General features: G+C 40.7%; 1 protein-coding gene and 2 long non-coding RNA genes across 4 annotated transcripts in view; 1 reads left to right on the top strand and 2 right to left on the bottom strand.

Moving 5' to 3' along the window:
* The window catches only part of ST6GALNAC5 (ST6 N-acetylgalactosaminide alpha-2,6-sialyltransferase 5), a 145,224-nt gene extending 120,769 nt beyond the window's left edge, over positions 1-24,455 (top strand). The window contains exons 4-7 of one of the 2 annotated variants that reach the window (XR_013840399.1): positions 9,779-10,188; positions 16,692-16,799; positions 22,811-24,242; positions 24,309-24,455. Coding sequence is in view for 1 of the 2 variants with exons in the window: in XM_079982579.1 (XP_079838705.1) it covers positions 9,779-10,188; positions 16,692-16,799; positions 22,811-23,042 (750 nt within the window). In the remaining variant the exon portion in view is untranslated. Of the gene's footprint in view, positions 1-9,778; positions 10,189-16,691; positions 16,800-22,810 lie in introns of both variants that reach the window. The other variant, XM_079982579.1, reaches the window with a different exon arrangement.
* LOC307219421 lies at positions 10,824-18,643 on the bottom strand. The gene is made up of 3 exons (XR_013840402.1): positions 18,535-18,643; positions 14,724-14,839; positions 10,824-13,645 (listed from the first exon to the last, which is right to left on the bottom strand). It is a non-coding gene; the product is annotated as an uncharacterized lncRNA (long non-coding RNA).
* LOC307219419 lies at positions 21,164-23,218 on the bottom strand. The gene is made up of 3 exons (XR_013840400.1): positions 23,080-23,218; positions 22,038-22,102; positions 21,164-21,180 (listed from the first exon to the last, which is right to left on the bottom strand). It is a non-coding gene; the product is annotated as an uncharacterized lncRNA (long non-coding RNA).
* Positions 24,456-25,285: the final 830 nt, after the last annotated feature.

Here is a 25,285-nt window from a genome sequence, read left to right on the forward strand (position 1 = left end):
GCCAACAGTGTGACGCGGCAGCTAAAAAAGCCAATGCAATTCTGGGCTGCATCAATAGGAGTATAGCATCTAGATCAAGGGAAGTAATAGTGCCACTGTATTCTGCTCTGGTCAGACCTCACCTGGAGTACAGTGTCCAGTTCTGGGCACCACAGTTCAAGAAGGACACTGACAAACTGGAACGTGTCCAGAGGAGGGCAACCAAAATGGTCAACGGCCTGGAAACAATGCCTTATGAGGAACGGCTAAGGGAGCTGGGCATGTTTAGCCTGGAGAAGAGGAGGTTAAGGGGTGATATGATAGCCATGTTCAAATATATAAAAGGATGTCACATAGAGGAGGGAGAAAGGTTGTTTTCTGCTGCTCCAGAGAAGCGAACACGGAGCAATGGTTCCAAACTACAAGAAAGAAGATTCCACCTAAACATTAGGAAGAACTTCCTGACAGTAAGAGCTGTTCGACAGTGGAATTTGCTGCCAAGGAGTGTGGTGGAGTCTCCTTCTTTGGAGGTCTTTAAGCAGAGGCTTGACAACCATATGTCAGGAGTGCTCTGATGGTGTTTCCTGCTTGGCAGGGGGTTGGACTCGATGGCCCTTGTGGTCTCTTCCAACTCTATGATTCTATGATTCAGTACCAAACTGCAGATTTGACTTCTTTCTTCTTCTGAAGATAGATAGATGATAGGTAGGTAGGTAAAGCTTCCACAATTCAAAGGCTGTGTGTGTGTGTGTGTGTGTGTGTGTGTGTGTGTGTAAAAAAAGAGGGAATCTGTCCTTGAGTGTGTGCCTCTATGGGATGCACAGTTTTTTATCACCCTGGACCCACCTTTAAGGAAAGAAGTGTCATCTTCCTTGGGAAAACAAAAAGGAGGCTAGAGGGGTCTTAAAGCAGAGGTGGGGAATCTCAGGCCTGGGAGCTTCTCCAGACCTCTCTGCCTTGCCCATGAGACTCTTCCCAGGCCAAGCCCCCCTTCCCAGCCCTGTTCCATACCTTCCCCAGATGTTTCCTTGCACTGTGAGAATGGAGGTGTGTGCCTTCTAAACCTCATGGCTGGAATGTAGCCTGCTGTACAAGAAAGTTTCACATCCACTGTTGTGCCCACTTTTGCTTCTAGCCAGCCCACCACTGAGAGTTTTCCCATCAGGGTTCCTCACCCCTGCATTAAAGGCTAACAAATTTATTATGGTTTCTGGTGGAGTGGAATCTGTTCCATTAAAGCTTGTGCCATAATGAATCTGCTCTGGGTTTAAAACTCCTTTAAAGCTTAAAAAAAAACCTACTCCTCCTTTTGTCTACAGTGGACTAACACGCTTACCTGTCTAGGCATTGTGATCTTCTGTGTTGTTATATTCACTGCCTACTGAGGCCGTATTCTGCATTCGGATTTTCTTCCTTAATCCATCCAAATAAGATTAGGAATGGAGAAGAGACTTTGGATAAGTTCTCGGTGTTCTGTCCCTTTGCTCTTGCAGTACGTGTTGCATTAGATAAAGATTGCTTAGTCTGTTCTTGTATAATTGGCAAGACCTTAAAAGTAGGAGTGGCTCTGTCCGGTCGATTCCAGGGGTAGAAATTCCAAGGCCTGAATGTCTTCCTGCCTGTGAGCAAATCAAAATTTCATCAGGTAAGAAGAATTTTTCCCCTTTTTCAAAATTGTAAGAGAATGATCAGTATTTCTATACTACTTGCACAGTGATCCAAATCTAGATAGTTTTGATCATGGTGGGGAAACCATTCTAAGCCTGAGAGCTGCATTCCAGAGTTTGTGTGGCGTAGTGGTTAGGGTGTTGGACTGGGACCCAGGAGACCAGGGTTTGAATCCCCGCTCAGCGGGGATGAATGAATGCTCACTCTCAGCCTAAACTACCTCAAAGGGTTGCTGTGAGAATAAAATGGGGAAAGAGGAGATCTATGTTGACTTGAATCATTTGGAGGAATGGTGGTATATAAATGTAATAAAACAAACAAACAAATTTCCTCATGGGCCAGCTTCCAAGGAGCACCTGCCATGGGTGAGTAGATCCAGGGACGAAAGTGGATGGGGCAAAAGATGTGACTCTTACTCTTGAAAAGAAGGCTACATTCTGGCCACAGAAAAGTTAGAGGTTTCTACACATATACACGTCTCCCTGTCTTATCCTGTCTTCATCCAGACAAGCAAGAGGCATTATCACAGGTGAAAGGTATGGCTTGGAGTTTTCTGCAGGTCCTGAAGGGTTACATTTGGCACCTGGGAATGAGGTTCTCCTACCCCTTGCTAGATATCAGCCAGTAAAACTTTTCAAGAGGGAAACTCATTAAGTTCTGTGGCTGTTTTGTGCTCTTAGATGCTTTAGTAGATGGACTAGGCAGTTATTTTGGTATTTTAATTCGGCATTAAAAAAGCTTGTTACTTTCAGCTTTGCAGCAGAGCATATTCCTGTTGAATTTCATGCAATTCACTTTAATGTGTGTGAAAACCATTCTTCCTCTACATAAAGCTTAAAAATTTACAGCCCATAGGGCAGCAGGCCGTCATTATAGAACAGAACAGTGGTATTCAAGATTATTATTTTTTGCAATGGTGGAATACTTCACTTTAAACAAAACTTGGGTGGAAGTTTTGCAGTAAAATCTTTTTCATTATTATTTTTTTTTAAGAGGAGGGTGTGCAAGAATTATTGGGAAAGCAAGCAAGGGAAGCCAGCCAGAGCAGCAACTACAGTGGTACCTCGGGTTAAGAACTTAATTCATTCTGGAGGTCCGTTCTTAACCTGAAACTGTTCTTAACCTGAAGCACCACTTTAGCTAATAGGGCCTCCCGCTGCTGGCGCTGCACAACTTCTGTTCTCATCCTGAAGTAAAGTTCTTAACCCGAGGTACTATTTTTGGGTTAGCGGAGTCTGTAACCTGAAGTGTCTGTAACCTGAAGCGTCTGTAACCCAAGGTACCACTGTATTCTGCTGCCTCGCTCCTCCCCCTTTTGTTAACTGGCAGTGATGAATGGCATTGAGAAGCCTGGTAAGCAATGCTGGCTTCCTGAACATTAGTGATTTAACCCTTGGGAAGTGCTGTTAGAGAAGGAAAGAAGGAGAAGAGATTCCTAGGACAATTCCTTGAGTAGTGCATTTAATACCCATGGCTGCAGTTCAATTGAAATCGCATATTGTGTGTGTTTGTTCACCTTTACACCTTTATTATTTATGGAACCCTTTAGGCAACTTAGCACAATATCAAGGTCCCACAGGACACAGTTTGGGAAATGTTGCCTATTGACAAAACAATCTTCCTTCAATTAACAGTTGGTTAGACAGATGTGGGTGGCGCCGTGGGTTAAACCACAGAGCCTAAGACTTGCTGATCAGAAGGTCAGCGGTTCGAATCCCCACAACGGGGTGAGCTCCCATTGCTCGATCCCTGCTCCTGCCAACCTAGCAGTTCGAAAGCACATCAAAGTGCAAGTAGGTAAATAGGTACCGCTCTGGCGGGAAGGTAAACGGTGTTTCCGTGCGCACCTCTGATTCATGACCTGGAAGCTGTATGCCGGCTTCCTCGGCCAATAAAGCAATATTAGCGCTGCAACCTCAGAGTTAGTCACGACTGGACCTAATGGTCAGGGGTCCCTTTACCTTTACCTTAGACAGAACTAAGTTGAGTGACTTAGCTATGACTTCCTCGGATGTTCCCAATCCTAACAAGTCACTGTGTAAATGAAGATAGTCTACCCTTTTTTAGCCTTTGCCCTTTTAAATTGTATTATGAATATTCAGAGCCTAGTACTTTTGAATAAAAGTTCACACGATCTCTTCAGAAAATAAGTCCACAACAGAGCATAGCTGTTAGAAATTGTAATCAGCAATGCAACTGTTAAAAGACAAAACTGACACAGGAAGTTACACTATACCCAGTGGACAATAAACAGCTGTTTATTTCTGCATAACTTCAGTCACAGACATGCAAGTTTTAAATGCAAGCTGGATGCAAGATACCTATGTATTTTACTTTGCTTAAGCCTGTCATTCCCCTCTTTACTCTCTGTCTCCAACTGGGTTACTACTGGTGCATGTGTCTTTATTTTATTAAATATCTGTATGCCCCCTTTTGTGCTGAATTACACCAAGGGAAGCCTACAGGAGAGAAAAACAACAACTTATATACAACAAATGTTAAATACACAAAATGAACACACTTGTTAAACAAAAGTCCACAGTGGGAACCAAGGGATTAATAGTTTCACATACAGATGCTCAGAATATGCCAAACACCCTCTGAAATAAAACAGCTTACTGCTGGAAAACTGTAAGGGGCAGAACACACAGAAAATACCTCTCCAAAGTAATTCCTACCAGGCCTCAAACAATGAAGGGACCTGAAATCAAGTTAAGCAATTGTTTGATTTATATGAACCACTGCAGTTCCCCTTAACCCAGGCCACTGAGGATAGGGCTATCATGAAGATTCACATAGCAGTGCTCATAAAAGTGAGAATTGCTCCTTGAATGCTCACAAGTAGCATCAAAGTGAGCAGGGCCCCTGATGGAAATACCTGTAGTGTCAGTTTCCCCACGGAAGATTTTGGATTGCCAGCAATGGGAATAGCTACTCTGGGGCATACCTATTACCTTGCCTTGTCCTGCCTCAAGGTAAGCTTCTGGGCCTTTGGAACATAGGAATGGGAAACGGCGGTGGGCCCTTTGTGGGTGCTCAGTGTGAGCCTTGGTTAATGATTGGATTTAATTGCTGCAAAGCTATCATCCCTGGAATGATCTCCGAGGGTCAGAACCTTTTGGGCCAACTCCTAAAGTTTGAGACTTTACAGGTCAAAACCTGCACTTTAGTTGGACCTGGAAACCAATTGGAAGCCAGTGGAAGTGTTCAGAATTGGCAGTATTTCCTCTCTATTGCCCACTTCAGGCAAGAGCCTCATGGCTACATTCCATGTCATTTGTAGTTTCTGAAAGCTACATTTGTTGTTTTAAAGTCTTCTTGCAGAATGTGTTATTGTAATGGAGTCTGGATGTGACCAGAGCATGAATTACCATGGGTGGGTTATGTAGGAGTATACAGGTGAGAGATAGTTGGTCGTTTTTTTCTAAAACATATCAGCATTTCTTTTTCTAAAAATGTTGCTCTATTTATTTTCTTTTTTTGGAATGTAGAGAGTCTTTGGTGGCTGATTCAAGATAAAAATGTTGTTGATGAGTAGGCAAAGATCTAGTAGGAATTAGTTTCGGCAAAAAAACCAACTTATTGTGTGTATATTCTTACTTGAGTCAAGTCTGGTAGCAGTTACATTTTCCTTAACCTGACTAGCATTTCATCTTGCCTTTTCAAGTATTGTGATAAAGTAGTTAGCTTACCTTTCTACCTTTTGGTAGGCAATCCATCAAAGTAGCATGTAAATGTGTAAAGGTATGATGTGCACATTTCATTTGAAATCTCAGGTCACAAATGGCACAAATATTCCAATCCACTGTCATACCTCCCTTAGGAGTGTAGAAATTTTTATTTGTGAATGCAAACAGTCCTGGATCTGTTAAGAATGCTGAGACTATAAAGATATTCTGCCAGCATGTAAATGGATTAATTCACCACAAGACTTTAGTTTTGTTTTAAATTTTATTACAGAAAAGCCATTGAATGTTTTCATACAGAAATATTTATTGAATTGTAATATATGAACACATATGGGTAGCAGTGTTTTACATTTTCAAAAATTTTAGCATTTTAAGAAATACTTAGAAGACAAGCAAGTGCTTTGCCAAAACAGGAAGAGATGAGGCTTGCTTTCTGCTCAATGAAGCAATGCCACTGATTCCTGCTAATTTTAACCATGGAACATTGATTTTATAAACAGTTTCATACATATATGTCTCTCATACACTAAGTGATGTGTCACCATGCTGACTTCAGCTCTTTTCCTGTTAAGAACTGTAAGGGGCACGTGAGATTAATATATGGAGACACACTAGCTGTGTGTCTAATGACACATAGATAATTCACTGCCACAGGAAATCACGGGAGCTAATTTTCATAATGTAGTAAGAGCCTTCTGTCAGGCACAGAATGTACTTAGTACCTTCCAGGACCAAGCTTTTAATGCTTAATATGGAATAGCAGCTTTCCATTTGGCTGCATATCCCCAGGAAAGCAAAAAACAAACCATGCAACTAGTTAACTAGGGATGTCAGAGAATTCTGAAGGAAACGGGAGCGGAAGTTGCCAATGTTTGCTTATTCATCCGATGTCTGGAATAGAACTTGAGCCAGTGAATATGATCAGTATTCCCTCTTGCTCTGCAAATATGTACATGTGCATGACTCCCCACCACCCCCCGGTTTGCATTGCTCTTTCTTTGCACTGAAATGAACGGTGGGGAGTAACATAACGATAACACATTTGATTGCATAAAATGTGGGCAGCAAGAACCATGTCAGAACCTGAACTGTAGAATGGAGGTGGAACAGAAACAGCGTTGCATGCAATAAGCATGGGGTTGGAACAGAAACAGATCCTTTCTTGCATATCCACTAGGAACTCATGAACTTAGATGCCCATAAAGCAAAACTGTAGGCTAGTCAACCAGATCAACTTTTTTTGGAGCTCTAGGTAAAACTGTGGCCCTTCAGATGTCAAGGAGGGGTTCTTCCTTGCACTACAAACTAGGCCTTTGAGGAAGGGCCATAGCTCAGTGGGTAGGGTATCTACTTTGCATGCAAAAAGTCCCAGGCTCAACCCCAGGTGGAGGATTATGGATGGGAGAGATCCCTTTCTGAAATCCCGGAACGCCACTCAATACCATTCAGTGTAGACAGACCATTGGTCTGACTCAGTCAATAAAAGGCAGCTTCCTCTGTTCCTATTAAGTATGGAGATCCAGTGGGAATACTCTTCTCACCTTAATTTTAGACCTTTGTTTGAAGGGCTCTGTCTCTTCTCTCTCATCTGCCAAACTAGACAACTCTCTCTTTCAGATTTCCCTCTACCTTGAGCTGTGTTGACTTCTTGTAAAAACAGTAACACTATTTCTGTTCACCAATATGTCAGGATATTATTTTGTACTGTAAGATATGTAGGGTGTGTGAAGATCTGGGCCAGTCCAATAAGGCACAGTTATATACTTTCAAGAGGCTTGTTGATTTCATTGGACAGCATGCCTAATTCAACTGGATTATTGTTTACATTTACATCCAGTAGAAGGGATGTAAATGTTGGGAGGTTTGATCTTGATGAATTATCAATGGCATGTTTTAAGAAATATCCTTTAAATCACATGCTAGCTAAATAGTTCTGTTGGTAGAGAGCATGTGACTCATAATCTCAGGGTTGTGAATTCAAGTCCCACGTTGGGCAAAAGACCCTTGCATTGCAGGGGGTTGGACTAGATGATCCTTGTGGCCCCTTTCAACTGTGATTCTATGAAATGCCTCTTTTAGGAAAGCTGCAGAAGACTGTTTGGCAAGAACTCAAATTCTACTTACCATTTGGTAAGAACTCAGTTTTTGGGGTGGCAGTCTAGGCTGGCTTTGAAGAGGCTTGGTTAAAACTGCATACACACTTCCAAGAAAACCCAATGTAATGGTGAAGTTCATTCAAATCAAAACTTAAGCCTTTTTAAGCCTCTATGAATAAAATGTCAGAGGTTTAAGCATGTGTTTAAATATCTCTCATTGAAATCATTAGAAGCTACTGTAAAATTATATGCATGTGTATCCAAATGTAAGTGCTAATGAGTATAGTGAAGCTTAGTCCTAGGTAAGTGTGTATAGTATTTTAGCTTTAAAAGCGGTTGAATCTGACTTTAATCAACTGATACAGAAAACAAAATGTCCCATTGGACCTATAGATAATGGGTTTATTTTAATACTCCTGATTTAGAAAAGGGAAACTTTATCTAAACACTTCCAGTTTATTGCAAAAGAATTGTACAATTATGGCCATGATCTAGCTCACCAAAATAGCCAGGTGGTACAATAAAAAACAGAGCTAAATCTAGGACAGTATTAGAAACACAGTGGCATTCTTAACTACAGTGCAAGGACTACTCTTCCCTGAAGGATTAAATACTTGCTACATATTCTCATGTCCTGCAGTAAAATGTAACATCACAGTTGACAAGTTATTGCTATTTTATTGGCACCACTTACTCCAAGGCAATTGGACATAATAACTCAGAATACTTTATATGCTTTTTGACATTTCTTCTGTCCCTGCTGCTGTAGATGAGACTAACCGATACTTCAGAGCTTTGGGAACTCATTTAACATTGGAAGAAAATATGTGAATGCATTCCATTTTTGTATACCAGCTTCCAGATGCAGTTATATACAGAAAAACTGCCTAATGAATCACCTAGCTCCTGACTTGAGTCACAATATGTCATACCCAGGGCTGTGCTTTCACGTGTTATGTATTTCCTTAAACTCTCCCTCCTTCCCCCCCCCCCTCTTTCACACACACACACCTTATTTGCTCTCTTTGTTTCTAAGGGAGGAATTCAATGTTCTATGACAAACATTCAGTCAGCACAAGCATTTCAGCTTGCCAAATGAAATGGTCCAGCTCTCTTGACAGACACCCCCTCTGAGCTAGTTGTGTAGGAGGGAAGCCCTGTTGCACGAGCAGAAGTCCTTGTGTGGACTTCGCTTTTGCTGATGGGGCTCCTTAGGTGAATCCCAATCCTTTATTTTTAAGTTCGGGATCACTGGGAATATGATGAAACTGCAATGATACATAGCCTGTATTACAGCATCACAGAGGCTGCAAACAAAGCTAGCTCAGAGTGAGGGCAGTGCACTAGTTGCCTGAAATGCTGCTGAAAGATGTAGGCACTGTTTTTGTATGTGAAGAATGTTCCCCTTTTAGGTCAGCCATTCCTAATAGATCCTTCCTCCTTTTTTCTGGAAAAAAATCCAAAGAAGGAAGTTCTATGATTACTAAACTGTTCCTTCATAGTGAATTGAGTCCTAAGGTTTAATCTTAATTTGCACTGTGTAATTTAAGATGATTGCCGATTATCTGCTCAGTAGGGAAATGGATTTGCACCTTTTAAAAAAAAATATTGAAATTTACACCTATTTTCTGATTTTTTTTTGTTCCTGAAGTGCATTTCCCCACTACATTCTCCAGATCAGACAGTAGGAAATTATTGCGTTCACCATACTGAACATTGGACAAACTGGTTATTCTTCTCAAATTCTAACTGGAGGTGCTGGTTGTCATTATGGGCATGATGATTAGGAAAGGATTAGCTGGAAACTAAGGCTTCTACCTCAATATACACTATTATACTGATAAGTGGAAGGTCTCCTGTCAAACAAGATGACCAGGCCGGCGGCGGGGGGGGGGGGGAATGCTCCAACGTGAACCTGCAGAAAACATTGTCAATCACAGATCCCAAACGCTGCACTACTAAATGTGGAACATTGCACATAAAAACAACCCATGCCCATGTTTGACCACCCTGGATTTTTCAAAATGTCAGGGGGGTTTTGTGTGTGTGGCTGTAGGAGGAAAACCGGTATGGTGGGGGAAATAAACTGGATTAGTGCTAGAACAATGATTTCTTGTAAACCCCCAGAAAACAACAACTTCAAGCAGTAAGGATAGCAATATAAAAGCTGTATCTGCCAAGCTATGTGTCTACTCAAGAAGAAGGGAAGGGCTCACTCTGCATAATTATATTGGAAGCCTACCATTTGTATTCAGTCGTTTCTCTTTCTCAAGCTTCCTCTCATTTTCTTTACCTCTCGGAGGATTTGGGTGTATATTGTATACTGAGACCTTTCTTTCCCCGCAGCCTTTGAAAATGCACTGTGCAAGCTGTGCCCTAGTAACAAGCTCTGGACACCTCTTGCGAAGCGAACAAGGGAAGAAGATTGACCAGACAGAGTGTGTAATACGAATGAACGATGCGCCCACACGGGGATTTGTAAAAGATGTTGGAAACAAGACAAGTCTGCGAGTCATAGCTCACTCCAGTATGCAGAGAATTTTGCGAAATCGCCATGAACTGTTAAATATGAGCCAAGGGACTGTATTTATCTTCTGGGGTCCAGGCAGCAACATGAGGAGAGATGGAAAAGGATTAATTTATAACAATCTGCAACTGATGAATCAGATACTACCTCAGTTAAAAGTATACATGATATCTCGGCACAAGATGCTTCAAATTGATGATCTCTTCAAGCGGGAAACTGGAAAAGACAGGTAAGAAGCAACTGCATGAGAATATATTGGAGAGCCACTGCCACTGTTTTAGTAGAATGTCAGGTCTGTTGATCATAAGTTCATCAATGGATCACACTACAGAATGTGCTTGCCTTCCCTTAGCTTCCAATAACCTGTTGCATTATTTCATTTTATGCATCAAATAATAATGCTTGGCTTTTGCAGCATAAGCAACAAACATGCAATCAAATAATTTATTTTCCCATCAGTTTTTAATACTAAAAACCAGTGTGTGCCAAATACTGTCAGCAAACAGAACTGCAGAGTAGCACAGAAAGAACATCGATGCTGAATTTAAATCTCACTTTAGGTAATATACCTGAAATCAGATTTTTACTGGTTTTGAAAAATCAGAATTGATGGGTTTTGCTTTATGGAGCCTATGCTGCCATTCTGTGAATTATAATGGCTACTTATTGTATATAAGCATTCTTGGAACATTGCAGCTGTAAAGCTTCTTGTAAAACAAATACACATTATTCATACATTAGGTGCCTCTAAAGTGTGCCTTCTTATACTTCCATCTTTGAAAGGCCAAGTTATTATGATACTTAGCTCTTTATGAGCCTATTTGTGGCTTGCAAACAGATCTTCAAATCATTTTTTTATAAAAAAAAATAGGTGACTAATATGTTTCTCTAGATAGGGCTGGAAATGATATCACCCCTCCTTCAAAAGATGCATTTATTTTTATTAGTTATTTACTCATTACATAGTAAAAACATAATGACAGCATAAGCACCACTTAATGCATTTATGTATAAATTAAGAGCTCACTTTAGAAAGAAGTAAATCTATCTAATAAAGTTATCTGCACTTTCCATTTCAAAATACCGTTATCTGCAATGAAAGTCTTTTGAGGCACACTGCAAAGGGAAAATATGATTTTCATATCCCAAGCTGCTGTATGCTTGGAAAAGTTCTTCATTTTAAAAGTGAACACACCTTCCTATCCTTTTGAAAATCCTGGACCTTCAAGTTTTGCTGTTCTGAGCAGCTTTTATGTGAATGAGGTTGTTGGCCTGTCATGTAAATGTTATTGCTCTGAATCTGTGGTATTATGTTGGGTGGTTTAATGACTTTATATCTTCTGCTTTAAATTGTTTTTAATATTTTTTTAAAAAGTGTGAATCACCTTGGGAGGGTCTGAATTTTGTAGATCACAAAGTAGGTTATGCTAGTGAGCACCATAAGTTAGATCTGTGGAAACAAAGAGACTACTGGAGAAAATGTGTCTAGGAGTAAGTTAGCGGCACTGAAGCTCTAGGCTCTCTCTCCCAATTCTTATTGGATATTGCATTATATAATAGAATCATAGATTTGTAGAGTAGGAAGGGACTCCAAGGCTCATCTAGTCCAACCCTCTGCAAGGCAGGAATCTCAACTTGAATCATACATGACAGATGGCCATCCAACCTCAGCTTAAAAACCTCAAAGGAAGGACAGTCAGTTCTTCTGTCAAACAGCTGTTCAGAAAGTTCTACCTGATGTTTAGTTAGAATCTATTTTCTTGTAACTTGAAGCCACTGGCCTCTGGAGCAGGAAAAAAAACAAGCTTCCTCCATCTTTCATGTGACAGCCCTTTAGATATTTGAAGAGGGCTATCATATCTCCTCTCAGTCTCCACATACCCAACTCCCTCAACTTATTCCTCATAAGTCTTGGCTTCCATACCCTTTATCGCCTGGGTCGCCCTCTTCTGCACACATTCCAGCTTGTCAATATCCTCCTTAAATTGTGGTGCTCAGAACTGAACACAGTTTTCAGATGTGTCCTGACCAAGGCAGAATAAAGTAGGACTATTACTTCCCTTGACTATTACTTCCACTATACTTCTGTTGATGCTGCCTAGAATAGCATTAGCTTTCTTTCTGCTGCTGCATCACACTCCTTAAGCTTGTGGTCTGCTTGGTCCTTTTCACATGTTCTACTGGCAAGCCAGGTGCCCCCCATCTTATATCTGTACAGCTGGTTATTCCTGTCTAAGTGTTGGCCTGGAGGCAAACTTAGTTGGCATAAAAGCTCTGTTAGTGTTTGACCTCAGGTGGATAGGTGAATGACTTCAATATTGTAGCCCAAAACCCCCCATCTCAGAGCAAACTAGCATATTCAAAGTCAGCCTAAAACGTGCTACACAGAAGGTTTTATTTCCAATATTGGATCAGCTTCCTGACCATTAGTACCTCTGTCTTGCCTGGATTGAGCCTCAGCTTTTAGTCTACATCCAGTCTATCACTGTATTCAGGCAATGGCTGCCTAGCTCCCTTGTTTTCAGTTGAAAATGAGAAATAAAGCAGGGGAACACTTGTCCCTTGTGGTCTCTTCCAACTCTATGATTCTATGATTCTATGAACACATTAGCATATTAATGGCACACAACCCCAAATGACCCCAGCTAGGGGCTTCACGTAGATTTTAAAAGTGCAAGGGGTAAAACTGTGCCCTGAAGGACCTCACACAGAACATGGGGCTAAAGCAATACTCCTCCAGCACCATGTTCTGGGAAATTTAACCATTTAGGACCAGTGCCCTATACTAGTATACTGTGAGCAACTAAATGTTGAATGCTACCAAGTGGTCCAGCAGAACCAATAGGGATGCATTCCCCTTGTACGGCTCCTGGCATAAGTAAACACCAAGGCTATTTCAGTCCCCAAACCAGGCTTGAACCTAGATGTGGAAGTATCCAAAATGTGTTCCTTCAACTAAGAAAGTCTGAATTTGAGCTGGAGTTGACATACACATGACAACACTTAACTATATTGAAACTAGGACTCTAGAATTACTGCCTAATAAAGAAAGGCTGAGTTAAAAGGAAATTGGGAGAAGAAAAGCTATTGTGAGTGACATACTACCCTAATTAATATAGGTTCATTTTGGAAAGGTTTTAACAAGCACCAGGTTGCCACAATAAATTGTAAATATCAGACTACATAGGTACAATAGCTGACACCTCAGTTTCTATAATAATCTTTAGAATTGTGATTGAAAAGACTGATGCATTATGCCCTGTTAAAAACATTTGGAAAATAACAGCCATTAAATGGGACAGCAAATGACAGGCTGAAGAACAATATACTTTTCTATTACGAACTAACTGTACTTGAGAATAAGTTTATAATTGAATAAAAGTCCATTAAGAAAATATGATTCAGAACCAATATTACAGTAATTAGATAAAAGAAGCATAAATGAAATAACTGCAGGAAGAGCATTTCCATAGAGATTATAAATGAGATTTTGATAGAGCAGAAAGGCCTTTAATTGTAATTTAGTATGCTCCACAGAATTATCAGGACAGTGTGTTACTTCATCACATAAAAGAGTATATGATTTCCTCAATAAGCACATGTCATGTCTTCATTTTCTTTCTTTACAAGGTAGTAGGTGTAAAAGCAGGAGACAGTCTTTTGTAATAACCCTTTTTCAGTTCTTTCTGAAAGAAACACAAAGCAGTGTAACCTTTACTTTGTTTTTTTTTTGCTATAAAACCAATTTTAAAACTGGTCCTTCCAGATTTACATTCTTTATCTTGTTGGACTTTGCACCCATTATTTTCCATTAAGATTTATTAATAATCATCACCTGCCCTTCCTTTTGTAAGAGTCCACAGTAGCTAATAATGCTTTTTTCTAGCTAGTGAAATTATGAATTCTGCCATAAGTAACAAGCAGAATAATAAGACAGTTATTCTACTCAGATATGCTGTTGTTTTTTACACACTGCTCAGCATACCTCTTTGTAGATAATTGCCGTAATGCAGCATGGACAAATCACACGCAGAAGAATGTTTGCACATCACTTTTCTGAATCCAGTAAGAAGTGTTATGGTTTATGGTTCTGGTTTTCGGTTGAATTAATCTAGAACATCACCTTCACCCACAATGTGTTACCAGAACTAACATTTTTTTCTTTGAAGTGAGGGGGTGGGGTGGTGTAAAAATTGTGCAATGTCTACCAGTGTACATGAAGTTTACAGACCTTCAGACATTTTAAAGGTCTTGTTCAGATCCTTATCACCCTATGGTTTAATAAGGTGTTTCTGTGTTAACTAGAAATGTGTGGGGAACAGATGCATGAGGTCACCTGAGATAGAAGATAAATGATTCACATTCCTTTTGTGTAGCACAAAATAAAGGTCCAGGTGGTTTAATTCCTGGCATCTCCAGGTAGGTGTGGAAAGAACTTTTGTTGAAATAGAACTTTTTGTTGAAAGAACTTTTGTTGTGGAGAAACACTGACAGTCAGGGTAGACAATACTCTTCTAGATGGGCCCAGTGGTGTGACCAGCAGTATTATGTAAGGCATCCAACTCCCAATACTAACAGAATAAAAAAAAACTGGCAGTGATCTACCCATTGTCGTTGGATGGACCAAAGTTGTTGAGGTTATTTTAGGAAGCCACAGTTGTCCCCCCCCCTCTTTTTTTGGGGGGGAGGAGATCACTGAGGGGCCAAAGATCTACCAGGATCTATCAGGAACACCCTGTGATCTACCAGTAGATCATGATCTACCTGTTGGACATGCCTGATGTAAGGCACGGGTGGGTTTGGAGTGGCAGTGGCACAGTCGTGGCAGCAGCATTTGGTATGTTCATGTTGATGGAGTCATTTTTAGAGGAGTCTTGGCTCTGAAAGTGATAAGAAGATACAATCTGGTTTGGTTGGTTGGTTGGTTGGTTGGTTGGTTGCATGCTATAGGGAATTTGTCAGAACAGGTTTAGGCTTGTCAGTATCAGGGGTTAAACAAATAGTCAACAGATGGCAAATGAAACCTTGCTCTTCAAGTAATGGAGGTATATCGGCCCAATCGTGCATACATCGAGAGGAATATATACAATGTCTATAACCCATTATATAGTGATGTGAAGCTGGAAAATAGTTATTCTCAGCTGTCTTTGTTGACTAAAAAGCCTGTTTAGCAGTAGTTCTTTAGCTCTTCTGATTTTTTTTTTTAAAGAATAGCTCGTTGAAACCCACCTTTTCAAGTAAGTGCTGCTTCTAACTAGCTCAAAAGTCCAAGGACTCAGAGTCCAAGGACTCGCATCCCTGTCGTGTTTTCACATGGATACAAAGAGTTCAGATACAATACTGATTTCTTACTCATTCTTACATTTGAAGTAGCACTAATCATTTACATCGGTCCTTGGACTCCTTTCAGTAAGAAAATTTGGCATATGCGACTTCCCCTTGAGAACTTCAATCACTAGTTTAAAATCCTCACAGTTTGTCGATGCTTTGTAAGCTAGGAAATTAGTCATTCAATTAATATGCTATCTGTTTTTGAGAGGAAGTGTGAAAGCTTGATCTTGATAGGTTATTACAGCACACCTGATTCAGTATTCTGAAAGCAGAGGCACGGAGATTTCCTGGTGAGAACTGCAGGATATTTGGTAGCCGTGAAAACAAAACCCTAACATCGTGGATTAAGCATGTTCAGAATGCTTAAATGTTTGGGGCTAAAATTTGGTTTTACCATCACAGTCTTAAACACATACACTTGAGAGTTGATGGGAATAACAAATTAAGGAGTATCTGCACTTATCACAGGGGAGGAGAAGCCATCAAATACAACAAAGATTTGCATTTGTCACACGCAAGGTGGCTCTTTTCCACCATTTTTGCTTTGATAAGGTTTATGTGGAACTGGTTGTCAAACATATTGCAATCACAGTTCAACAGCCAATAAAATGTTTGCTGCTCATAAGGTGATTAGGGAGTCTGACACAGGTGGGACACTTTCTCAAGACCCTGTTACAAATGGAGCTCATCATGGAAGATGCTTTCCTAATATCCTGGGGTCATAAGATCAGTACAGCTGTGATTGCTTGAAGGGTAGTATGTAGCCATATTGCTACCATGACATCCTGTGCTAGTCAAGTAGAATAGGGCCCCTTATCTTTTCTAGTACCATTTGCTGCTGCCAGTTTTAAGTATTAGTTGCAACATTGTCCACATAGTTGCTTCATTAGTAGCATTAGTAGCATGGTGAATAACATCATTGCACAGTAGCAGAATTCTTTATTATGTTACTTAAGCATAATGCCTCAAGTTGCCTTGAAACATCGCTGCAGTGCAATGGGATTGTTATGTTGCAGGATCCGTATATTGCACCCTGACTTAAAATGTGTATGTACATCCAGTAACTCTTAGATTAACTAGGTGAAGTTATGAGGATTTTTCCTTCCTGTTAATCAGCAGGAATAATGCAAATACAGGGTTTTAAGGTGACTATTATTCAACAAAACACTAAGGTAAATAATACTTCTCTTTGCATTATTAACATGAAAAATGCAATTACCAAATACAGTTGTTCGCAACCAGGACATAAGTTTATTGCATGGTGGGGGAGTATATATAAAGAATGTTGGCTGCCCAATGTTTATAACCTTTTAATATATAACTTTAAAAACCTGCCATATCGTGGACATCTGTCACAAGTGTTATTTGTCAGCCTAGGAACTTTATTGTTTTTGTTTTCAGGAAGAAGTCGAACACTTGGCTGAGCACTGGTTGGTTTACAATGAGCATCGCATTAGAACTATGTGACAGGATAGACGTCTATGGCATGGTGTCACCAGATTTCTGCAGGTAAATTTTAAACTGGATTTATGATTAGCTTGCAAAATTCAGTGTTATGGATAAATATATGAGTCTATTTTATACTATCCATAAAACGTGTATGATTTTCCTGAGGCCGTTAATTAGCAGTCCCATGATTGGGTTCTGAAAACAACAAACAGCATTTAATTACACAGCATAAAATATTAAGTTTTTGTTTGTACTGTGAGAGAGAATTAATCCACATCTTGTTAGTTTCTTTTAGGCTCTGAATATTTATCAGCTAAACGTAATGCTGTAACTGGCATGAAATTAATCTTGGGTTGTGGGGAGAGGAGGAAAGCACTGGGAAATATTAATTTAAAAGATTTTTCAAACAATTTTTTCTTAGTGAAGAAGCAGAGTGAATAGTGTGTGTGTGTGTATGCACACACATTTACAAAAAGTGGAATGTCAGTTGCATATGACCTCTTCACTTGGATTGCTGTGCCCTTTAGATACTTCATGTGTCCAGGGAACAATTCAGGGGTTGGGGAGATTGATTCATGCAGAGAGAAATTTTGAGAAGTCTACCTCACACCATTCCCACCCTCAAACCTTTGCAAGTGGAAGAGATGTGGCTTCTGTCTCAAAGCTGCCAAATGCATGAAGGAATTTGGTGTGAGCTGAGCCTTAGCAGATCTTGCTGAATAATCAACATTCAGGATGCTCTGTTGGGTAGGAATTATGTTAAAATAAAAGTTAAAGATTTCATTTACTTCTATTCCCGACGTCACCCCAAAGGTGACAACATTATCACTGTCATTCTCCACTGACTTAACCTTGATTGCCAGGGACAGATTAAATAAATGTATCTTAAGATGCTTCTCAAAGTTTTGGTTATACTCAGCTCTGGAACTGTCTTCCAGAGGCCTGAGTCACTGAGAATGCCTCTACCTGCCCTCTTAGTGAATGAAATAATTGAGAAGCTGTTGGGTTGGGAGAGGCAGAGACAAATAAAATCCTAAATCTTTTACTAGTATGCTTGTCTGTAATGTATACTTGTGGTTTAATGATAAAGATTCAGGGTTTATTTTCTCCACTGAGGCAACATGATTGCTTCCTCCCAGAAGTAGTGCAATAACATTGTGCAAGTTCTGACAGCTGAATGTAAGAGACACTTGAGTTGCCTTTTCTTCTCCCCATCGCTGCTGCTGTAAACACTGCTATATTTCTGTGGACTATTGATGGAAGATCTGGCTATTGCATGATGCCATTTTAGGGAACTAGAGTGCATTTTACAAACAGCCCCTTATAAACGTCTCCCAGCTGTGATATTAATAAGCACGTTAACTCTGACAATGCACTGATTAATGTCCAGTATCACAGAGCAGTAAAACAGCATCTGCTATAATATATTAATAAATGAGGATGACTATCAACTTCCTCATATAAATTGCTCATGCATTTCATTTGCTAGCATGAAAATTTAATTGCAAAGTGTGGGAGTTAGCACATCATTCTTAATCTGGGTTATTCACACTGGAGAGATAAAATCATTAAAAGTTATCCAAACTCAGTTTGAAGGTGTTTGGGACTGGAGTAATAATCACCTGGCCCAAGAGACATGAGAGATCCCAGTCTACATAATGCTCTGCATTTTCAGATGGATGAGGGTGGATCAGTGGTATAGACGAGATCTCCTAGTAGGGCCATTTCCACTAACTAGCAATGTAGAAGCATCAAATAGTGAAAGTGCTTTCTGTTTATTTGGGAGATCACTTACTTATTCCTTTGTTGTAGGATATCCACATGCTACTTCCATCTCAAACATTGTTCTTAGCTGCTTTTTCTCCATCATCCCACATGTAATTCTTAGAGGTTTTGTGCTTCTTGTAATTTATAGCTCAACTATCACTCAGTGGTTTTTTCCTTATAATGTGTAGTATAACACAATACATGATGTTCCCACCAGTGCAAGTGATTTTGCATACAACACAAATGCCAAGATAGAGAGGACAAAGAAGTGGTGGTTTTGTATTTCTTAAAACACCTACTTCTGCCCTTCCTTATAGGATCTGGTTGCAGATTACCAGCTAGATATGGATGGGTGACAGTAATTCCAGTAGCCCTCCTGAATAGGTTATTAGTAATAGCAGAGTTGACAGGGCAAACTACTTGCTTAGCGCCATTCATATGACACAGCACTGCACATCTTCTTGCTAGAAATTAATTGCACACACATACAGTTTCACAAATGTGCAAAGAACTCTCTTGTCTACTGGAGATCATATCCAAAGAGTGATCCATGCACAGAACCACAGTTCAAGCTTTCTGGATCAGAACATCTATATCCACATTTATGGCATCAAACTAGGGCATTATTATTATTTTACCTTTTAATATACTGATTTTTTTGTCGTGTTAAACTAAAATGAAAATCTTACATTAATTTAATCCAGAATCTCTCAATCTATTTTTGACACGTTTTAAAATAATTGAATGCATATTACCCATTTTCACTCCAAAGTATGGCTTTTGTAGATAAAGTTCTAGTCATACATTTTTCCAGCGGAGTTGTGTAAGTTATAAAATGCTCATACATTCAGAAAAGCAATTTTTAATATTTGTATAAAATTAAAGCCACTGTTGTGTAATGGAAAGAAAGCTAGATAGAATGAATTAAAAACACTAATGTAAATGGAAAGCAGCAATGTTAAGAATACACATGATACTGAGAGTGGTCGAGTAACAAAATGAGGAACTGCTTTGCACAGTTCAAGTGTTATGTAATAACAGATCAAAGCAGTATAGCTTTATAAATATTGCCTTTTGTGTCTATTTTGCATGTGCTGTTAACTGAATTCCTTTTTTATGTGTGCAGTACTGCTGCATGTTATGCTGCAAAAAAGAGTCCAACTGTAGATATTATTTTTAACTGCTACATTCCCACTTGCCTTGAAACCTACTACAGTCATACCTCGGGTTACAGACGCTTCAGGTTGCATTTTTTAGGGTTGCGGACCACCAAAACCCGGAAGTACCGGAACGAGTTACTTCTAGGTTTCGGCGGTTGTGCATGCGTGAAGTGCTAAATCGCGCTTTGCGCATGCGCCGAAGCGTCAAATCGCAACCCACGCTGCTGCGGGTTGCGAACATGCACGGATCACGTTCGCAACTTGAGTGTCCATTGGCAATGCACAAGAACACAAAGAGGAGCCCTGCAGGATCAGGCCAGCGGCTCATGTAATCCAGTCATCTAGTCTCTCAGTGGCCAACCAGATGCCTATGGGAAGCTCAAAAGCTTCTCCACAACATTCTCCTAAACTTATGCTTCTCTGCAACTGGCATACTGCCTCCCACAGTGGAGGCAGAACATAGAAATCACAGTTATTAGATCATCCTCCCTTACCACTGGCCCTGCTAGCCAGCGATCATGGGAGTTGTAGGCCAAAAACATTCGGAGGGCCAAAGTTAAGGAAGCCTGCTGTAGAAGGCTGCTTCCTATGTTCTCTGTGCAATGTACCGTATTTTTTGCCCTACAAGACGCACTTTTCCCCCTCCAAAAATGAAGGGGAAATGTGTGTGCGTCTTATGGGGTGAATGCAGGCTCCTTGGCTTCAGCGATAGCAACGCGAAGCCTGCGCTCCAGAGGCTTCGCGTTGCTTCCACTGAAGCCAGGAGAGTCTGCTCTTTGATGCTGGCGGTGGGGAAAGCAGCGCTTCCCCCCATCGCCAGCCCCAGAGGATGGGGGGCAGCAGGAAGGCGCGCGACGCCTTCCCGCTACTCTCCAACCCTCCTGCGGGCTTTTGCGGCAGGTGGGGGAATTCCCCCACCTCCCGCAAAAGCCGCGCACTCTTTAAAGGGGCTCCGGGGCTTCTGCTGGCTTTTCTACGAGGGGGGGGAATTCCCCCACCTCCTAGAACAGCCCGCAGGAGCCGCGCACCCTTTAAAGAGCGCGCAGCTCTTGGGGGCTTTTCCTCGAGGAGGGAGAAGGGACTGACTGGCCGTTTCAGTCCCTTCTCCCTCCTGGTCGAAAAGCCCGCAGGAGTCACGCTGGGCTCCTGTGGGCTTTTGCGGGAGGTGGGGGAATTCCGCCACCTCCCACAAAAGCAGGGAGAAGGTCTTGGAGTAGCGCACAGGCTGCGTGCAGCCTGTCCACTGCTCCCAGAGCTGCGGGGGGGGGTCATATTTTTTTACTTGATTTCCCCCCCTGAAAACTAGGTGCGTCCTATGGGCCGGTGCGTCCTATAGGGCGAAAAATACGGTACTCCTGTGAGTGGTTGGCATGCACCACACAGAGAACACTCCAAATACATGGACCAGTCCTGACAGAATCCTGAAAAAATATACATCCTTCCCACGGCCAACATGCAACAGCCACAAGATGCACCTGTGGTGCCAAAACAGCGAATGAAAGGATCTTTTCTTGCTTGGAAACAAGACAGAAAACAGAAGTTTAAGACATTACCAGTCCTCTCAAAACAGGCTGATAAAACCCTAGCAAAGTTTCCACAAACATGCAGTCCTTCCAAACAATGACCCACAACTTTCTATAAACCTTCACATCTAGGTTTAACACCCTTCCTTATTTTAATAATTGCAAGGTGTTTAGTCACTCATCCTGGTTTAGAGGATTTTTGTAAGGAAGGAGGTGGAGAAAGTTACATTTCCCCCAATAGAACAGAACTGTTGTAATGCAGTACTTTTTTGCTCAGGTAATGTGTACCTGTATGTTTGTAGCAAAAATTACAAATAGCACCTCTAGTATTGCATTGACAACATAGCTTAAAACAGGCATCCCCAACCTTCAGCCCTCCAGATGTTTTGGACTACAATTCCCATCGTCCCTAACCACTGGTCCTGTTAGCTACGGATCATGGGAGTTGTAGGCCAAAACATCTGGAGGGCCACAGGTTGGGGGTGCCTGGCTTAAAACATAACAGCCCAAATGCTGAAGTCTAACTTCCCAAGGATTCTGTGCACCTGTATGTTAAAAGATGACTAATTCAATTTTAGGAAGCCTTTGTAAAAGGGAAAGCAGGCCAGAATCATTGCTCTGCAGGCAGCACATTTAGTTGCTGTGTGTAGCAGGATAGATATGGAACTGGTGCCCAGCAAATCTTCTGTTGTGGTCACTTGTACATTTTGTTCTGCCAGATTGGTTTTTGTGTTGTCTTGTTTTTGTTTGCTTAAATTGGACACGACTTCGGTAAGGTGGAGAAAACTGTACCAAAGTCACAGGCTTTAAAACACAGAGAGAAAAGCAAACAAGTACAGGTCACTCACTATTTCTTCTTTGTTGAAATGGTGCTGGAATTAAATGCAGGCACTTTTCTTCCAAGAACCTACAGCTGACACAGAGAGGAAATGCATTTGAACCAATTCATGGCTAAAATTATTTGGGCAGACCTTCTAAATGCTGTGCCCAAATTATACACACCCCGCAGGATAGCATGGGATGGAGGTTATGTTTCTTTTTCTTCCCTAGGACAGTAGTTAGCTGTTTTAATGTTCACATACAAAAATAATAAAATGACTACTGCTAAATTAAATTTTCTTTGTAAACAACGTCTATTCCCATTAAAAATCACATGACAATGGCTATTGACATCCCACAGCTAGGGCTACAGTGAAATGCGCTTTTATCCTATGTGCCATGCTGGAAGGACTTTCATGCGTTTGAATTGCAGAATCAAAGGGCTGGAGTCGGCTTTCCATTTGGCAGCCTGTTCCTCTGAATGCCTCTGCAGGTTCTTTCTCAAAATCTAAGCTAAACACATACCTATTTCAAGCATCAAGCTTTCACATGCTCAGTGTAACAATGTTGTGAATTCTTCCAGCACACTCAAATGCCTTCTTTTAGAGTAGCAATATTAGTAAGATTCAGGAAAATAATTTAAACACTGCTTAAAATACTATTTTTAAAAAATGTTCAAAATTCAGCAATGAGCTGGGACCAAAAGAAGGAGGAGGATTTTGACCTATCAGTTTATTAATGATAGCATCTCTTTTCTATTGTACACCTGGGCTTTCAATCTATTTTCTCTTTCCTTCTGCAGGGTTCCTAATCATCCTTCAGTACCTTATCATTATTACGAACCTGTAGGACCTGATGAATGTACAATGTACATTTCACATGAACGGGGAAGAAAGGGCAGTCATCATCGTTTTATCACAGAAAAACGAGTGTTCGAGAATTGGGCCCGGACATTCAATATTCACTTTTTTCAGCCAGACTGGAAACCAGAATCACTTCCTATAACTCATGCTAAGATTAAAATGGTATTCTAAGGAATGAACGCACAAAGTTGTAATCACAATCACTTACTGTATCAGGCTTCAGGGGAACTGAACATTGTATCAGAGCAAGCCAACCTGGAAAAAAGAAAGGTTAACAGGGTTTGCGGATAAAAACTGCTACAATATTCAGGAAGTTATTGCAAAGGAGTACCTAAAATGGACATTTGGTATCCAGTTGTATCTTAATTGAACATTTTAACTTCTGTCCATCAGCCTCACATGTGTATGTGATTTGTTAAAAAGAGGAGGAAAGGGATGAAGAAACCCGTGGTATAATAAGAATAATTCAAGAGATGTTTAATTCTTTATGTTTTTAAGGCACGTTGCCGCTGGGTTTTCATAGTGACATTTAACAGTTACTTAGTGGAGGTTTTTTAATGCAATCCAGTATTTTTCTATTTCACAATGATATGGTTATTTATCTTTCATAATCCCTCCAAAACTGAGGATTTATATACTGCTGCTGGTTTAAGGCCCAGCTTCTTGTTTATACGTTTTCTCTTTGAAATATAAGATGATTCTATCTAGCATGTAATTAATATTTGATCTGGAAGCTATGTGCTTTATTTATTTCTTTTTTTACTCTTGGGCTCTGTTCCAGCATTAAGCCATTTGACAGCAAGCACATCTTTAGGTGAAGCTCTAGCAGAGACGGGTGCCCAAAATTACAGTATTACAGTATGCGGCATCACACACACAAATAAAGAGAAATGCAGAGGACCAGTTTAGGGACTTTCCATCTCTCAGTCATTGTTTTTAGTCTTTTCGTATTTCTAGCAACTCACTTTCCATAGTATCACAGTAGTCTGACCTTGTGCTGCCCTCAGCCTACCTGACCAAAAGGTGTTCTAAGCAAGCTGAGCCACTAACGTGCAGGTGTTGGTGTGTTGTTTTTGCATATGCTCTGCGAGCAATTGCTTAGTTTGTTTTTTTTCAAATTTATAAAAGCGTTTTACAAAAATCATTGTTATGATGATGACAGAAGCTATACAGGCCGTCGTGGGGGCAGTAATGAAACCAACAAAGGCCGACTGCATCCTTCTCTGGGCATAGCAGAGCCCAGACCTTTGTAAATACAGGGTTTGTGTATAACTAAGTAGCAGCTGAGGGAAGGCAGGTGAACGCAGAGGAAGTTTCCACCTCGTCAACCAACTTCATGTAAGTTTTGAGGTGTGCTAAGCAGACTGCATGGTTCAGTGATTGAGTCCAACGAATTCTATGTGGATCTAATGTTGGTCCTGACAACATGAATAAAAGGTGCCGGTTTCTTTTGAGATGCACTGGACAATATGAAATTCTTTCAAATCAGACTGAATGGCACTAATAGTTCTGTATGTTGATACTTGCACATTTTGTTTTTGTGGGATTATACCTGGCTGATGAATAAAGAGGATTTCATTTTCAGTGTTATTTGTCCTTTCACCTCACAAATGCTCAAAGTCAAATCACTTCTTCAAAGGAATTGCCGAGAATTACTTGACCTATTGCACACTGCCATACACCAGTAGTTCAAATGATGAAATCCTTTCACATCACAGGCACTAAAAATAGAGTTAGGTTGCCATCAAGGGGTCAGGTTATTTTAAATTGCTCAGCACTGAAAACCATAATACACAGGAGCCGTGCCTAGGGGTGATTTGAAATTTCTCTTTCTATTTGAGCTGAACTTCAGAATCTGTAGGGATCAAGTGAGTCTTGCTGTATGATTCCCTAATCTTACAGCATGGGGGTGGGGGAGAGAGGAAGGATTGAAGTATTTGAACCCTAGTGTATACCATCAAGTTCCAGGTCCTCCAGGTGCCATAGAGGAACAGACCACTCTGTCACCTTGGTTATATTGAGGGGAATTGTCTCTCTTGCATGCAGCTGCTTCTGACTATTGAAAATGAAGTGAGGGCTGAGCCATATGTGAGTAGAAATGATACTGCCATAAAGACTACAACATATTGCAAGGGACTGTGAGATTCTAAATAGGAAGTTGAAGAACCCTGGGGGCAGATGTGGCTATTTTATCACTCCTTCCTGTTGAAGGTCATGGCCGAGGAAGAAAATACTGGAAGATAAAAACAGGCTGTGCAAATAGTTTCATTGGGAAAGATTTGGTTTCTTTGACCATTGTCCCCACTTCTATGGAAGACTTCTTACAAGAGATGGATTGTACCTCACAGTAGCTGGCAAGAATGAGTTTGCTTTAAACTGAATTCTGAGGGGGAGGGAGATAATCAGAGGACACG

This window comes from Podarcis cretensis, assembly GCF_951804945.1.
Source record: "Podarcis cretensis genome assembly, chromosome: 6".
Classification (NCBI taxonomy): Eukaryota; Metazoa; Chordata; class Lepidosauria; order Squamata; family Lacertidae; genus Podarcis; species Podarcis cretensis.